At 40.3% G+C, this 16871-nt stretch overlaps 1 protein-coding gene across 2 annotated transcripts in view; it reads left to right on the forward strand.

Annotated features, from left to right (window-relative positions):
* The window catches only part of DAPK1 (death associated protein kinase 1), a 92009-nt gene that overhangs the window by 34483 nt on the left and 40655 nt on the right, over positions 1–16871 (forward strand). The window contains exons 1-2 of one of the 2 annotated variants that reach the window (XM_074569504.1): positions 1195–1308; positions 6911–7132. In XM_074569504.1, coding sequence (XP_074425605.1) covers positions 1277–1308; positions 6911–7132 — 254 coding nt within the window. In that variant the 5' untranslated portion in view covers positions 1195–1276. Of the gene's footprint in view, positions 1–1194; positions 1309–6910; positions 7133–16871 lie in introns of those variants that run through there. The other variant, XM_074569505.1, reaches the window with a different exon arrangement.

Here is a 16871-nt window from a genome sequence, read left to right on the forward strand (position 1 = left end):
GAAGTCTTTTTTCCTTGCAGGCCTAATGCCGGTTACTAGCACTGAAGCTGTTAGCCCATGAAACAGGTTCTCTTTTGAGCCTGGTACACATAAAACATCACCACTTCCCAGTCACATCTGCTTGGAGTGCTCTATTAACCTATTAACTGCGGCTTACTCCACCTTGCTAATGCTGATAATAGCTTATCTTCTCAGTGGGCAAAGTATAACACTTTGTGCTAGTGACTCTCAGCGGTACTGTAAGCATTATACACACAAGAGAGGCTCTTAAGTGCCTCATAAAGTTTACCTGTCTTTTGCAAGATGATAAAGAGGGAGAGAGGAGGGAGGGGGAAGATGTTGCCTCTGATTTGGCATTGCAGCTGGATTGAAAATGTTGTTTTGCTTGATTTAGAAGGTGTAGAGGGACTTAGTGTAGCTATAACCCTTCAGGTTGCCCAAAGAAGCTGTGGATGCCCCATCCCTGGAGGTGTTCAAGGCCAGGCTGGATGGGGCTTTGAGCAGCCTGGTCTAGTGGGAGGTGTCCCTGCCCACGGCAGGGGGGTTGGAAGTAGATGATCTTTAAGGTCCCTTCCAACCCAAACCATTGTGTATTTCTGATTCACAGTTTGTGGAGAAGTCTTTCTTTATTTTGAAAAAGACTCAGGTACTGCTGCTTCACTGGGGAGTTTTGTGAGAGTGCAGCTGTGGTGGGTTGACCCTGGCTGTACACCAGGTGCCCACTAAGCCACTCTTATCACTCCCCCTCCTCAACTGGTCTGGGGGAGAAAAATACGATGAAAGGCTTGTGGGTCAAGATAAGGGCGGGGAGGGATCACTCACCAGTTACTGTCACAGGCAAAACAGAATCAACTCAGGGAAATTAATTTATTGCCAATCAAATCAGAGTAGGATAATGAGAAATAAAAACTAAATATTTAAAAACATCTTCACCCTACTCCTACCTTCTTCCTGGGCTCAACTTCACCGCTGGTTTCTCTACCTCCTCCCCCTAGGCAGCACAGGAGGACAGGGAATGGGGGTTGTGGTCAGTTCATCACACATTGTCTCTGCTGCTCCTTCCTCCTCACTCTCTTCACCTGCTGCAGCATGGGGTCCCACCCACGGGGTCACAAGTACTGATAGAAAATCTGCCACAGTGTGGCCTCCTCTTTCGATGGGTCTACAGGTCCTGGCAGGAGCCTGCTGCAGTGTGGGCTTCCCACAGGGTCACAGCCTCCTTCAGGCATCCATCTGCTCCAGCATAGGATCCTGCAGAAAGTATATCTCTTCCACCATGGACCTCCGTGGGCTCACCACGGGCTGCAGGTGAATCTCTGCTCCGGCACCTAAAGCACGTCCTCCCTCTCCTTCTTCACTGACCTTGGTGTCTGCAGAGTTGTTTCTCTCATGTATTCTTACTTCTCTTTTCCAGCTGCTCTTGTGCAGCAGAGTTTTTTTCCCCTTCCTAAATACATTATCACATAGGTGCTACCACCATTGCTAATGGGCTTGGCCTTGGCCAGCAGCGGGCCTGTCTTGGAGCCGACTGGCATTGGCTCTGTCAGACATAGGGGAAGCTTCTGGCATCTTTGCACAGAAGCCTACCGAAACCTTGCCACACAAACCCAATATATAACCTTATTAGCAGAAGCAGCTCAGATGCCCTTGATGACAGGCAGCAGTACATGGGTGGTGGTGGTGACTGATGGAGCTGATTGATGGAGCTGACTGATGCTGAGATGCTGCTGGGGGAGGATATCAACTGCTCAATCGGCCTTCCCTGCTGCAGATCTCTTAAGGAAAGGCAGAGACGTCCACAGTCTGCTAGTGAAAATTTTACTGGGGAAAACAAATGGCTCTATGGTTGAGTTGCAGTTTCTTTCAGGGGCTAATCTAATAGCATTATGCAAGTCTCTTTTTGTTGGATTAGTATCATTTTAAAAAGGAAAGCAGTGAAACAAATAGTAAAAGCAGTTGGATCTTAATATATCACATTTTCAGAGTTGAGTAGTAAATACCAAATTTTTAAAATAGAAAAAAAAATGCCTAAGTGTCAGAAACATACCAAGACGGCTTACTACTCTGATGTCAACGTAACGCCTTTTCCTTATTCCTGTGCCCTACTCTCATTAAACTTTGTCTTTTGAATGCAGTCCTCAGAAAACAGTGTGCAGAATTCTCCCATGCTTGCCCTATTGTGGCAATAAATACTAGAAAATGGGTCCCTGAGTGTTACTTGAGCATCTCTGTGCCCAACTTGAGGCTCTTTTGGAGGGTTCTTGGGGCAAGAGTTTCGCTCCTCACAGAAGGAGCTGGCTGGGAAGAGCTGTTGCAGAAGGCTGGGAGGGGGGAGGAGTACAAAGTGTCTGACACCCCTAATCACTGTGATCATCCTCCTGGAAAAAATGAAAGGACTTTTTTTGTTTTTTCCCCGTTGATTCTAAAGCGTCTGCCTCTGTAGTTAAAACTGTCCATAATTCATGCTAATGAGTAGTTGTTTTATGATCCTCCTAAGCCAGGACCAATAAAGGGTGGAGTATAGGGCCCATCACCTCTCTGCATAACTTTTGCATACACGCACACATATATATATATATTTTTATATATATATATATATGTATCGCAAAGGGCAGTGTGTATCATCTTATGATGTAAAAAAGATGGAGAAATGCAATGATTAGGTAATGGGATCAGTACTTGTTCTGAAGGTAGCCTGAAAAATCACTGAAAGTGGAGATACCATGCCAACTGTCCTGAAAAGCATGGATTTAGGATAATAATTAACTACTGGTTGAGTAAGAATTACAAGATCACAAACCAAATTACTGTTATTAGCAGAAGTATTTGTTATCATGTCAAGCTGTCATCCTGCTTCGCTGTTTAACCTGATTCTGCCATGTGGAAAAAAATGTCAGATACTTTATAAGTGTGAGTTTGTGATTTACTTCTGTATTTTTTTTCAGTTTAATCGTCTCCTAAAATGGCAATCATTTTTTTACCCCAGTCACTTTAAATCAAACCTGCAAAAGCAAGGGAACTTAAAAACTAAAGGGCTTTTCTGGCTTTGACGACGCTGTGTGAATTAATGCTGGATCTGAAACTGTAGGATATGTGGGAGAATATTACTGGATATAAATGTGTTAGCCCATACAGAGATGACTTATAACAGCTTGTCGCTGCAGTTGTAGAGGTTAAAGCCCAGTAAATACCATTTGACTTACACCTCTCCTCTGCTTTTAAAACAGGAGTTTAGAAGGAGTTATAAAATAGTGTGGCTTAGGGAACCCAAGCATGAAATAGCCCTTTTGATTGCAGCTTAAGTGTGATCTGCATAGGCAGCATTTAATAACAAACAGCTAATTATGGGGTTACGTGCTGAATACCAAAACAGCAACAATAAGAAGCTTATTTAGTGTATAACTGGCACTTATTCTAGATACCTGTTAGTTGATAATTTCTTGCAGTCTTGAGTAATGTCAAAGATTTCTGGAGCCTGACATCCTAATAAACCATGGATGGGACCAATCTATAAAGTCATGTGGTTTTAAACAATGTATTTGTCTTCTGATAACATTTTTATATGGAATTGTGAAAGCTCAGGATGCCCTTTAAACAGGCGTTTGTAGTTGGAGAAAAAAAGTAAAAGACAGAAAAAATAAAGCTAAAGAGGAGATCTACTTGTCTTACCTGGTCCCCTTTGTTTCAGTAGGCCAGCCTCATGCTGTAATGCCATAGTTGACACATTGCTAAAATAAGATTAAACAGCCTTAGCCTTAAAAGCATTGGAAGCAATGAAATGGCTTTGGGGAATGCTGTAATTGTAATATGAATAATACTGTGGAAAAATCACCTTTCTTTAGCTTACAGGTCCACACCTAGTGCATGTTTTTAAACACTTGCAGAATGTTTTTTATTTAGAAAGAAGCCCAAAATGCATTACTCTCTTTAGTGAAGAAGCATTAAAGGAAAAATTCTGTCATGGGCTAAAGATTGGAAATTCAAATACCAGAATTTTCCAAAAGTCAACGATACATGCTTTGTCAGTGAAACATAGATAACTCTTAATCCCAGTCAACTTTATGATTTCATCTGGGATATCAAAATGTATTTTATGGCCATATAACTTTAGACTTACTTTTCAGTCCCAGCCTTTCCAAAGCTGATGTTACCAGTGATTCTGTTTTTAAGTCTTTTGTGTTTTGTTGTTAGGTTTGTTTGGTTTACCTTGTGGGGTTTGTCTGCTTTGTTTTGTTTTTTTTTAAGGAAGCAGTAGCTGTTGTCACCCTTACAAGGTGAGCATCGATAAGAAAGTGGTTAGCCACATAGCATTCAAGCCTGTGGATGAATCATAAGCAGAAATATTTTTCTTCCTCTATTGGGCAACTTAGGCTTCTAGCCTGAAAGCCAGCCAGGTGGCAAAAAGCAAGCAGTGGGTCTTTACTTTCTTCTGATCCATGAGCTTGAGTAGCAGTTCAGAGTTGTGGTGATGCCTGTGTCTGTCTACCGCCCGACTTCGCCATTTCTCTGGAACTGTGAACTTTCTGAAAAGCTGGTTGCTTTTTAAATAAGCTGAATACTTCTGTGCAGATGTGCATGTTGTGGGGGAGAAAGTGAGAGAATCGCAGCTTTTAACCCTCACCCCCAAGGGCCGGAAGACTCTGTTTGCTTTTCTCTGCAGCAGTGCGAATCCCTGAGTGCATGCTTCACTCTGGCTGCCTGTCCCACAGTGCAAAATTGCTCAGACCTCAGAGATCAAACACAAAGTCACAGTTGCAGAAGGAGTCGCTGTGAACTTGAACTGAACCAAGCAGGGAGGGTTGGTGTACTTCAGGATACATTGTCTAGCTAGTCCTCTGCTGCCAAATTAGGATGACACAGATCTTCCAGAGGTCCTGTGCCTTATCTGCCAATCCCATATGAATGCCTTAGGTGTCCAAGAGCATCTCAGAGAGCACGAGCTGACAAGGTTAGGCAAGTGAAGCAGCTCTTCCAGGCTACATGTAATGGGGAACAGGATGCGGTGCAGTCTAAAGTACTGTTCTGTCCGCTGCTGTTTGTAATAATAACACGTTGGGCCCTGTCTGGTGAACCTGGCCATTGATGACTTGTGCAGAACTGTGGGAGATGGGTGCCCAGAATTTAAGGCAAGGACATTTTTTATGCAGCATGAAGTCATCTCACAAGTTCATAAACCGATTTAATGAAAAAATGAGTAATAAAGCTTGAATGCTGATCATAACATTGAAATAAAACCAAGCCAACCTATAAAACTTAAGACTGTAGACTACTCTTAGAGCTACCTTCTCTCATTGCTTATGGCTGCATTCAAAGGCTTCCCATCTGGTGGCAGCTGCTCTAGAGTCCCTTTCGAGGAGTTCACAGGAGAGGATTCATCTCTGGCCTGCCTCCTGCAGGTGACAGTCATTTAGCCTTGCCCAACTGCATCTCCCAGTTCAAGACAATGTGTCACTCGGGGTTCTGTATGGGGTCAGCATAGTAATGGTGGCAGTGGTGACCCAGCAGCATAGAGTATTCTCAGATGATCACCCCTCTGAATTTAAAAATCATGAGTGTGATTTTCTCTTACAGCATTTTATTATCTTCATTTATTGCATAACACTGTTGCTGATCAGTTATCATCTTGTATTTTCTGTCTGTCGTGCATTCCTTAGTTGCTTAATTAATTTGTTGGCGTATTTGGCACGTGTTCATTCTCCAGTAATAAAGTAGTATTGTGCATTAAGTTCATGCATGAGATGTGTAGCTTTGAGTGATTCCCACTTGGCAGCTCGTCATTGTGTGATGCCCTTTTTGCAGGTGATGCATCTTCCTAGAGATCTCTGTGTTAGTTGTAATTAATTAACCACTAATACAGGTTAGCTCCTCTTCCAGGTACTGGATGAAATTATACATGCCCACATGTAGTTAGTCAAACCTACTAGGCTTAGCTTTGATTTAACCTACATCTACTTCAGGGGACACCACTTCTTCAGTTAAAAGAGTAGGCTAACTTCAGAAAATTTTCTCATTGGTATCACTCTGTAATTCTGTGAATCCTTCATACAGTGAAATAAACCAAGAACAGAATTGCTAGAGAATCCTCGTCAAGAGATTAAGAAAACTTAAAAGGAAAACTCAGCAGTATTAGAAAGCCTGTTCTCGCTTTAACTCAGCATTAGATTCCTGGAGATTTCTGGTCTGAATCGGTGTGTACATTCCATCTAGCAGCAACAGGCTTACACATCAATGATAACCTGCTGGAGTCAGCAGCTTCCTGGAGTTTTTTAACACAATCACAGGTTTTTGTTCCTCAGTACTTTTCTCACCTTCAAAATCTTCATACTTAACAAGATCATACAATAACTGTAATTCTTGATATTGCTATATTTAGTCAGTGCTTTTAAAACTAAAAACCAAAGCAGTGTCCTGAAACACAGGAATATTTTTAAAGCTTTAAAAAAAACAAACTGGAAGATAGAATAAAGTGAATATTAAGTAATCATACAGATTGGAAGAAACTACAGACTGTCTCTCTTCCAGAACGAGAAAAATTATCCTCAGCATGCATGTGGAAAGAGAAATCCGGAAACCATTACTTTTCCCCAGTAATCCTGTAGGCACGTATTTGTCAAAAATCCAAAGGTCTACACAGGTGTTATTTTTTATGTCTAGGTGTGCTGAAGTGTATGTGTATGTATGTACATTTGTGGGATGTAAAAGGGGTATCTTAACTTACCTTTTCTGCCTCCTCTAGGGTTTTATTCAGGTATTATTCTAGATTGCATAAAAAGCAGTAATGTACTTCAGTTGTTTTGGCAATGTGGAAGTGCAGCTGTTTCTCCCGCGGTAGTAAATAGAGGTTATTCTTAACTCTAAGCTCCCTTGAACTAAATGCTCATCTTTATTCTTTCCCTCTTTTTTTTTAAAGTGGGCAGTTTGCTGTAGTGAAAAAATGCCGTGAGAAAAGCACCGGTCATCAGTTTGCAGCAAAATTCATCAAGAAACGGAGAACGAAATCCAGCCGGCGCGGAGTGAGCCGGGAAGATATCGAGCGAGAAGTTGGCATACTAAAAGAGATTCGACATCCTAATGTGATCACTCTGCATGATGTTTATGAGAACAAAACAGATGTCATTCTTATTCTGGAACTGTAAGTATCTCTAGAGACCTGGGGAGGAGTAACAGAATATTTATTTGTTTGTTTGTTTTAAAAAAATTAGCCACTTTATCTGAGAATTGCACAAATGTAATCAATGTTCCTTATCACCCCAGAAGAAGATAGATAATAGCCTGAGAGTTCTTTATTTTTAAGTCAGAGTTGTAGCCTCTTGATTTCTACACATATCTTTCATTATAAAGGCACTGCATGGGTTAAAAAAAAACAAACAGCATATTTAGGAATCTTTTCTGCTTGTTACTTTAATCATTGTTGATGTGATGGATCCAAAAGAATAACCTGGAGCTAAACAAACTGATTTGGAGATAAGAGTAGAGGGAAATAGAGATTCTAAGTGGAAGATAGTTTAGCAAATGTTACTGTGTTTTATGTTGGTGTAAAGTAAAGTAGTATCACTGAATGCTTTTTCTCTTTTTAAGCCACATAACAGAGAACAGAATTTTCCCAGTTCTGTCCTGTTGAAATGTAAACTGAACTTTCATATCCTTGTCGTAGTTCCTATTTTTCATCCAAGGTTATTGCTAATGGATTGAGGTAAATACGTCAGCAGAGAATGCTTCTGCATTGTTTCAAGTCTGGCTTCAAGTTCCTCAAAGACTGCAAGTTTAGAAGTTAAGCGTTACTCATCTGTGACAGTTTGGCAGTGTCTGCTGGTGGGATGTGCATATGTTTACATCGTTTGCATGCCTGACGCTGTATTATTGCCATACTTGCACGGTATCAGTTAAATGTGCTTTGAAATAAGTATTTCATGCAAGCAAGTGATTTGGTACCAGAAACTTGGGCAGCACTTGTGTCTTTTCCTTATCTGTTCATGTGATTTTTCTTATATAAGTTATGTCTTCCTGTTGTTTAGCTTTGGTAAATGATATTTCTACTTACCTAGTGTTGCATGCTTTCAGTAACACATGTATAGATTTTAAAAGAAAACTGGGAAGTAGCTTTTGGAGTTTCATCTTTTCTATGGTGTATATACATGCATGATACTGCTTTGTTACGTTAGAACATATTTTTACACTTCTAGTCCAGCATGTGATTGTTTATTGTAATACTTGTTGTAGTCTGGGTTGTTTTTTTAGTTCCGTAAGTATACACTTGCATTAGTTTGTCAACTTTGGATAATTTAAGCAAGTTTTGTTTTGTTTTTTTAAAAAGAGCTGTATTATCATCCTGTGTGAAGTAAAACTTCCTTATATTCCTGTCAGAATATCTACCACTCCTCATTTTTGTTGAGAACTTCTTAAACGCGTTGTGAATATACAGCAAAATTAGTGTGATGCTCCTTCCTCTCACGACTTGATATTAGCTCTCGCATTCTTCCCCTCTGTAACCTTACTGTCAGTGTATGGCTGCTTCTGTGGTGCTTTCTTTCTGCTCTGTAATGTGTCCAGATGAAATCAGGCCAGTGTCCGGAGTCGAAAGCTCTGAGGAAGACCCAGTAGTCAGGGACAGCTGTAGGAGGAGTGGGGCTGCTCTGACCCAGACCCTCCTTTCTACATGAGATAGCAGCTGTTTTGGCAGCAGGGCTACTGTGTGTCTGTGTGTACCCACTAACGTTTATCGAATGGAAACAGATATTGCTTCTGACAATATGTGTTAATATTTTGTAAGCTCGATAGTGTGAAGCTCACCAAACTGTTTGCATTGCGGTGTAGCTAATTGTTTTGCCTAGTTTAAAATCCCCATATAGTTTCAGTTGGAGATTTTTTTTTCACTTTTTCAAACTGCTGTGTGAGTCTTTCAAGTTGAAGACATGCTATTTGGCGCATCATATTTATTTAGTTAGAGGGTCAAAGTGGAAAAAATGACACATTAGTGATCCCTTTGCAAACTGAATATACTAATTGCTGTAAAGTTTTGTAATTCTCAAAATCACTATGATATTATGTAAAGCTATTGAAAAGGCAAAAGATTTTAATGGCATGCTTAAACACTTAAATATGTAATCCCTTTCTTTTAAGGTTCTAATATGCGTATTTTGCCTAGGGACCTACTCCCCCAACATTCTTTTTTCTTACAGAACATCTTCAAAGAGAACAGAAATAAAGCTGAAAGCTCATTAAATAATTTGTTTTGCTGTCCTCAGAATCCATCCTAAGTGACCATTTTCCCTTTGAATTAGCAAATAGCATTGTTCCTGGGACTTGTGTTCCTTTTTGACTATAAGATGAGACAGTACACCACATACAGACAGAATTCTGTGTAACTTATTTTTTCTAGAATTTAGACAGAAACTAAAAATCAACATTCCAGCTATGTTCAAAACAAAAACACAGAAGAAACACTGATTTCTTATTAGGAAGCAAGTGTAATAACAAGAGGAGTGATGGGGAAAATTACTGCTGGTTTCTGTTCTTGGTAGAAGCTGCACCTTGGAGACATCTAGCCGCTGCAGCTGCCCTTTTGGTGGCTGCCAGTAGATGTTAACCTGCACAGTCTCAGGACAACGGCGTTTGTTTCCTGTTCACTATTGGTTTTTATCCCCTGGTTCACCAAGAGGTTTGCAGTATTGCATGCAGCCTCCTAAACGTTTTTCTGCATTACCAGTCATCTGTTTCTCAGAGGTGAGTGTAGAAGTTTTCCCTTCATTCCCTTGTAGCAAATACTACGTCAGCCAGCGAAGTATTCAAGGTGGCAATCTGTATGCAGAAATATGTAGGCAGTTCATTAATTATTGCCATGGCAAGGTCCTCACAAGACTGAATGCAAAACAGAGCCGCATATCAAAAACTTTATCCACGTAGGTGCTCAGAGGTTTTTCTCTGAACTACCTTATGTCAAGATACTGACTACAAAAGAAAAAAATTACATTTAATTTCTGACACTTATAAATCAAGTGCTTCCTTAAAAGATTCATCAGTCACACACAAGCATGACATATCCTTGAAGAGCCGTACTTTAGTACAGTCTATTGGTATATTTAGAGAAATTGGGCATTTTTTTTGTATTTCTAGGTGTTACTTAGTGGTAAGTGTGTCCTTGATTTGGAAATAACCTTTGAAATGCCCACTCAGTGGGCTGTTTCATCATCTTGCAAGGAATGCTGTGCATATTACGTATCAACTGGAAGATGCTGTCTTTTCGTCATCTAGCTTAAAACTGTAATACTTTTTTCTTCTATCACACAAATAATGGAAATAGTCAGAATTTTGTAGTACTTTTTTCTCTCCAGCTGCAGCAACTAGTCTCTGTTATATCTTAGCAATATTAAGCTATTTCCAGTGGGCTCTGCTGAAGCCATCGCTTTATCAGACTTCACGGACTAGAAAACACAGATGCCTCTGTTGCACAGTGATAATTATTTTCTTTCCTCAAGCATGTTTTGCATTTGCTTGGTTCCCCTTTTGCTGGTCTGTTGGTAACCTTAGATGCGTAATCCCTTTCTGTTCTATTTTGTGTTTCCTTCTGCTTTATTATATCTTCATTTAGACTGCAGACCTACAAACTATACTCAGTATGTGGTGCTTTGTAGAGCCTTGGCTATGGTTTCTGGGTGCAACTACAAAGAATAAGTACCCTTATCCTGAATTACATTGCAGTTCCTTAGAATCCTCAAAAGTAATGCACATTGTCTCACTTTTTAAAATAGCTTGATAGCAATACCTGACTTTTCACTGGGAAGCTATAGATGGAGTTAGGCATTCATGTTTTTCCCTGCAAAAAAAACACACCTTAATTTCTGAATTAGAAATCTGTATTTAAGACCATTATCTTTTGTAGCATAGTTCTGAATGATGAATATCTCTTTCTAAAGTTCAAAAAAGAAGAAGAGGAAAGCTTTGAAAGTCTTAGCTCAGAAAGAGAGGAATTACATTAACTTGCAAGTGATTGTGCATTAAATACTAGTTTTACTTTCTTTAAAATGTGGTCCTGTGCATGCCAGTGTCTCAGAAAGAGTATCCACCTTATTGGTACCTTCATAATAAGTAACCAAAACAGAACAGAGCAAGGAGAGGATGATATATCCATGTATAAAAATTCTGGTGATGTCATGAGTTGCTCATTGAAGAGTAAATAAGCGCAAATAACAATGATCACTTTAAATTCCTCTTCTGTCTTGTTGGGGAGTTAATTTAACTTGTTCCATCCATAATAGCTTGGCTTCCAGAGAAGCTTGAAGTCTGCACAGAGTTTCTTTACTTCTTAATTGGCTTTTGATAGAAATAGCTCAGAAGTTTTTGTTAGTTTTACCTGTAAGTCATAAGAAGGTTGTTTTTGAGTGGCCTTGTGCTGAATTTTGAGAGGAGGATTGAATCTTCAGTGCTTAGTGGGATGTAACAGCAGGTAAGCAAGCGCTGCACTGCTAATTTGTAGATGTCGTGACACCTTTTGACTTCAAAATCCTGAATTGTAGACCTGCAGATAGATGCACAAAGGATGTGTAGACAGGTAAGAATGAAGGCTTGACAGGGCTGAAAATAAAGGAAAGTCAGTGTAACTCTGCAATGCACCAAGCCCATCTCAGAGGGAAAGCACATGGCTTCTGGGCTCTGCAGGCCCTGAGCAAAATGCATGGTGCGCTTGTATGCTAAACCTGAATGCTCTTCGTACATTAAGTTTGAATGTTTGAGGCAGGATGAAAATACTACGGCACTCCATTGGGCTGAAGTTTCGGTAACTATGTGCGTTATCCAAACTCTGGGCACTTTGGGAAATTCAGTGATGAAAACCTAAATGACGGCCATGTTTGGGTGCAGGAAAGATTCACAGGAGTGTTCAGGTCTCCTTCTTAGTGAGACTTAACTGCTTAAATCTTAGTCCCGGTTTTGGTGCCTGTGTTCTCTTCTGGCTGGCCGTTCTAAGGCCAATGCTTCTTGTTTAGTATAATTGAAGAATTTAGGCACACTAAAGAGAGGATTTCATGACAGTAGCTGTCTCTAATAGAAGCTGGACAAATGAAAATGACAAGTGACACAGTAACATGCCATGATTTTTCTGGTAGCTAGATAAAGAAAAAACTAAGTACAACGTTCTTCAGTGGGTAGGTAACATAACGAGCTATTAGCCCTATTCTGCACTTTCAGAATATTTGGTACACTTTGTACTTCTGAGGAGTGGGTTGGTAACAGCACAGTTCATGAAGGCTGTGAAATGAAGTGGATGTAAAACTCCTTAACCTTAAATAAAACGGAAGTAGCAATATTTCAGTCTAGTCGTGGGCTGATAACTTCTGTTTGGAAATAATGCAAGGGGTCATACAAGAGACATTTGACCACAGACTCCTTAGTGAAAACATTTCTTTTGCAAGTCAACAGAAGAAACTTTTGGATTAGAGAAGAATTCAGATAATTTACCAAATTTAGTCTGCTTTAAAATGGAATAAATTGGTTCTGGAATTCTTCCTCCACTTTACTAGTTGATATAGGTTTGAAATCTAAGCAAAGTTAGACCTTATAAGCTTCAACCTACTAGGTCAAGTTCTTCAAACAAGGAGTTTGAGTTTAGGTTTTGGTGTTTGTTTGTGTTTTTTTAACTTCATCAGAAATACTTAGATAATCATTAATTATCATTTAGGTGCTATTACAATATGAACAATGTGATCAACATGGCATGTGACTGAGTTGTTACGAGGTAACCACGTTGACTTTGAAGGTTAATTGGTTCTAAGTTCGCTGTGTAGGTTCCCATAATGACTTCCTCTGAGATCAGTTCTGTTTCATAGTTGAGAAAGCCTGGCAACTTGCAAAAGCACTATCCAGAAATCCTTTTTCCACGGGTGTGATGTATTTTCTTTGCCAGAGGGAAATATGTGGGTTGCAAACACATCTGTCAGCCTTCCTTTGGGAAGACTGGGAAATGCTTTTACTACTATTGCATTTTGTAAGAAACAATGCAGTAGACCTGAAGCTTTATTTTACTTGTATGAGTTCAGGAAGGCTAGCACCTCTATCTAGAAATACCAGGGAAGCAACACATACCAGCTTTGCTCTTAGTGGAAATGTATATACACAATATTTCTAAAAACATGTGTTCTGCTACTTGAAAACAGCATAAAATGTGGTCATGTTATAACAGTGAAAACAGATTTACTCAGCCTTTATGACTTTCTATGTTATAGCATGCTCAATAATGTGCCATTTAGGGTTAAGTTGTGACCTCCATCAATCACAAATTCTTATTTTATTGAGCAAAATATTTTAAGAACCTATTATGACTGCAAAGTAGGACTGTGACTTGGTTTAAAGGTAAACAGAAAGGTTTTATACAGGAACATTTTAAAGGAAAACAGTATGTGAAGGTGAACATAGAGGTTTTGCAGCTGTAAAGGAATTTAGCTGTGACTGGACTGTAATCAAGTTCCTCTGTTAATCTGAAGGGGTATAAATTGTTGCCCATCAGTCACTTGCTAGCCCTTTGGAGGTCAGAGTTGGGTTATGGCACAGACGAACTGCTCAGAAAGCTGTCTCATAATTCCTACCAGTCAAGAAAGAAATTGAATGGAGAGCTCTGTACTTCCAGAGGATACTAGGTACAGACACACCAAAGTGCTCTACAGGAAGAAACACTTGTGCTCAGTGAACCTCTTGCCTCTGCTCCCTTCAGGAAGCAATCTTTATCCAGCTTGTGGCTGGTGGCAGTCTGTTAGACACTGACTACATGGGCTGCTCTGCGGAGCCCCGAAGGCAGGCTGGGAGTGAGTTTGCATGGCTCTGGAAACCTGCCCAGTGGTCTGGTTTCAACGAGATTTCAACAGGGTGTTTGTCCACCAGCAACCCCAAAGCTCACTTAGAAACAAGGTTGGGGCATTGTAATGGAGGTGGAAATGTGTATTTCTTGGGAGAAGCTCAGTCATAGGGGCTGATGTCTGGAGTTGTCTGCCCCATCTCCTTTAGATTAATACTGCCTCTGTGCGTGAGATGGGATGTTCACATGTACTTGGTGGAGTGAGGCTTTCTGCTTGGCTCCTCACTCCGCCTGAGAACGTGACCATATGATAGTAAAATGTGCAGTGTCTATTTACTGTGGAACTGTGTTATCTTGGATGGGGCACAGGGCTAGACTTGAAAACACAGCAGCATTTCAGGAGGTCTGCAAAGACTGCAGTAGCTTATGTAGTCAGCGTCTTACTGGCTTGTTCTGGCCCATTTCTTATCTGTGCTATCTGGAAGTCCAGTCAAGATCATCTAGTGATTCTTAGTGTATAATCTGGTTATGAAATCTCTGCTGGTAGACCTGGGGGCGCTGTAATCCGGTGAATTAATTGTGGAAGTGAAACTTTTAAAGTATGTTGAGTGTGGACCTGTATTAATGCTCTACGACTTCCTTGAAGTAATTGCCTTGCAGCGATACCATGGTTTTCTGTATATCTGTGGTGATACAGCTTAATATCAGACCTGCCAGAGTAAACAGGAAGGTAGGGAATAAGCAGTCTTCCGAGGAGCGTGAAGAGGAAGCTAAGAAATACAACCTGTGTTACTGTGTTCCCGTGGGGTTGTGGGTTGCAGCCCTTCATGTATGGGAAGGGTCCCTGGAGGCTGCCTGAAGCAGAGGGACCTTTCTGGGAAGCCAGGCATTTCTGAGCTTCCAAGTCGTCTCGTGTGTTCTAGTTTAACACTTTACTTACTCATCATTGCTTTAAATCCCCATTTCTCTCATGCCTTATTTTGCTGCTGGTGAAAGTAAGCAGCAGGAGAAGCTCGCTGGACACTGGGCTTGCCAGCAATGGCAGTGCCCGAAGGGGGAACACAAGGTACTGAGCTCGCCCCCAGAAGCTGGGGAGTTACCAACAGGAGAAATCGCCATGGCCAGCTCTCTGAGGTGAACCCACATAGGATTTCACCCAAGGTTTTAAGGGTGAAGTGCGTAACGTGGAGAGGCACACAGAAGTCCCATAGACCCGAGGTACAGCTGCTTCTGGAGCAAAGCTTTGTGTGCATTACATGCAGTCCCTCCTCAGTCACCTACTCCTTAAGCAAGGGCTGCCGAGTCACTAAAGAAGCACGTACCACTTTTGCTAATTAACTTCCAATTTTAAGGGGAAAAAAAAATATTTTTTTAAATATTCTTGAAACCTCAGTTTCAAGATTTGCAAGCACTAGCTATATTACTTGTGAAGTACAGATAACATTTTATTTTGCGCTATTGTAAGGCCTAAGACATAATCATAAAAGAAATGTCACTACAGCTAACCTGTGGCAAAAACAGGAGGATAGTACTCAGCAGTGCTAGAGACGAGCTATGTGCGATCTCATGCAATTAACTATTCACAATACAAATGCATCTTTGAAATGCATAAAAATGCATGTACAACAGACTTGTCATTTCATGTGGTCTAAAGTTTCAGGATATGAAATTGCACAAAACAGAATGATTGCGGATAAGAAGAAGCTGAAGATGAAGAGGGTTTTCACATGTTACACAAATACAGTTAGGTTTCTTTCTTAGATATCAAAAATAAAAAAACTTTGGGAATTAAATCTTTCTTTTGGATTTAAAAGGAATGTGTGTAATCACTAGTACTAGATGACTAGTAAGTTTCACAGAGACTTCTTTCACAGGGTGTGTCATCCACATGAAAAACAGACCAGTTAACCATGTGTTTGGTGCAGTTTTTCAGCCTCTTCCCCAGCTGAGGGTCTGGCTCTGCTGGCTCACCAAACTGTGTGATGGTTAGCCCAGTGCCAAGCCATGCCGAGTGCGTAAAGGTGCTGGGTTTTGCTGGGACTGCTGCCAGTGCTGGGGAAGTAGCCACAGTGAGTGTGACTGTTCCACGTGGCATGCTCCAGTTAACAGCCTCCCGGCAGCTGCAACAAACATCACTGGGAAACATGTGGAAAAAAGTTCCATATGACCCCGACATCCCTTATCGCAGTCATTGGAAACGAAGAGAAGTGCCAGCACTGTATCACCATCCATGTTTCTGTTCATCATGACAAAGTGCTGCAGAGATACAGACCTTAGCCTGAAAACCTTTTGCTATTTTTTCAGTCAGAAGCAAAGAATGAGAGAATATGCATGCGTATCTATTTGTAAGATGTTTCTGACCAGCCTCTGTAAAATAATGGACTGTATTTAATCGTTAAGAATTCCATTTTAATGTCTATACAACAAAAAAAGATTATTAAAATGACCTCTCTTCCTTCCAGTCTATAATTCTTGTATTTAATGGCACTTTGTTTCAATAATTGCTTTCATGCAGAAAATATTACAACACAAATAATACCCAGAACAATACTCTCATTATCGTCTAGGCAGCTCAGTGAAAGCTCCAAGAACTCATTAAAATACACTTTTCATGCAATTTGCATTACAATAATGCAGATTAAGTCTCTTGAAAAGTAGACATGATAAAGAAGTCAAATGTATTTCCAGAAATTTGCTGGGACTGTTTAGCTGTTGTTATATGTTAATCGCATTATTTTTTATAACCAGAACTTTAAATTGTGAACAGATGATTTTTTGCCTGCAGAAAGGCAACATAAATTAGGGTGTACTTTCTAAATTTTTTTTAATATCAATATAGCGCAAAATATAGCAGATAATATGACCATCTTTGCAGTGTCTAAGACATTTCTTTGTCTCTGATTCTGTGATTTCTGTGCAATAATGCTGCTTTTATAAACAGAAAAAAACAGTTTTCCACAGTGGACAGTCATCTCCGTATATGTCCTTAAACTGAAAGGACGTTGGTTGTTAATTTTAAGAATAGTTGTAGTTCATGCTTCCTATTTACTTCACTTTGGTGTCTCTTTTTCTGTTGACAATTATTGTC

The sequence above is a fragment of the Larus michahellis genome, chromosome Z (assembly GCF_964199755.1).
Source record: "Larus michahellis chromosome Z, bLarMic1.1, whole genome shotgun sequence".
Taxonomy (NCBI): Eukaryota; Metazoa; Chordata; class Aves; order Charadriiformes; family Laridae; genus Larus; species Larus michahellis.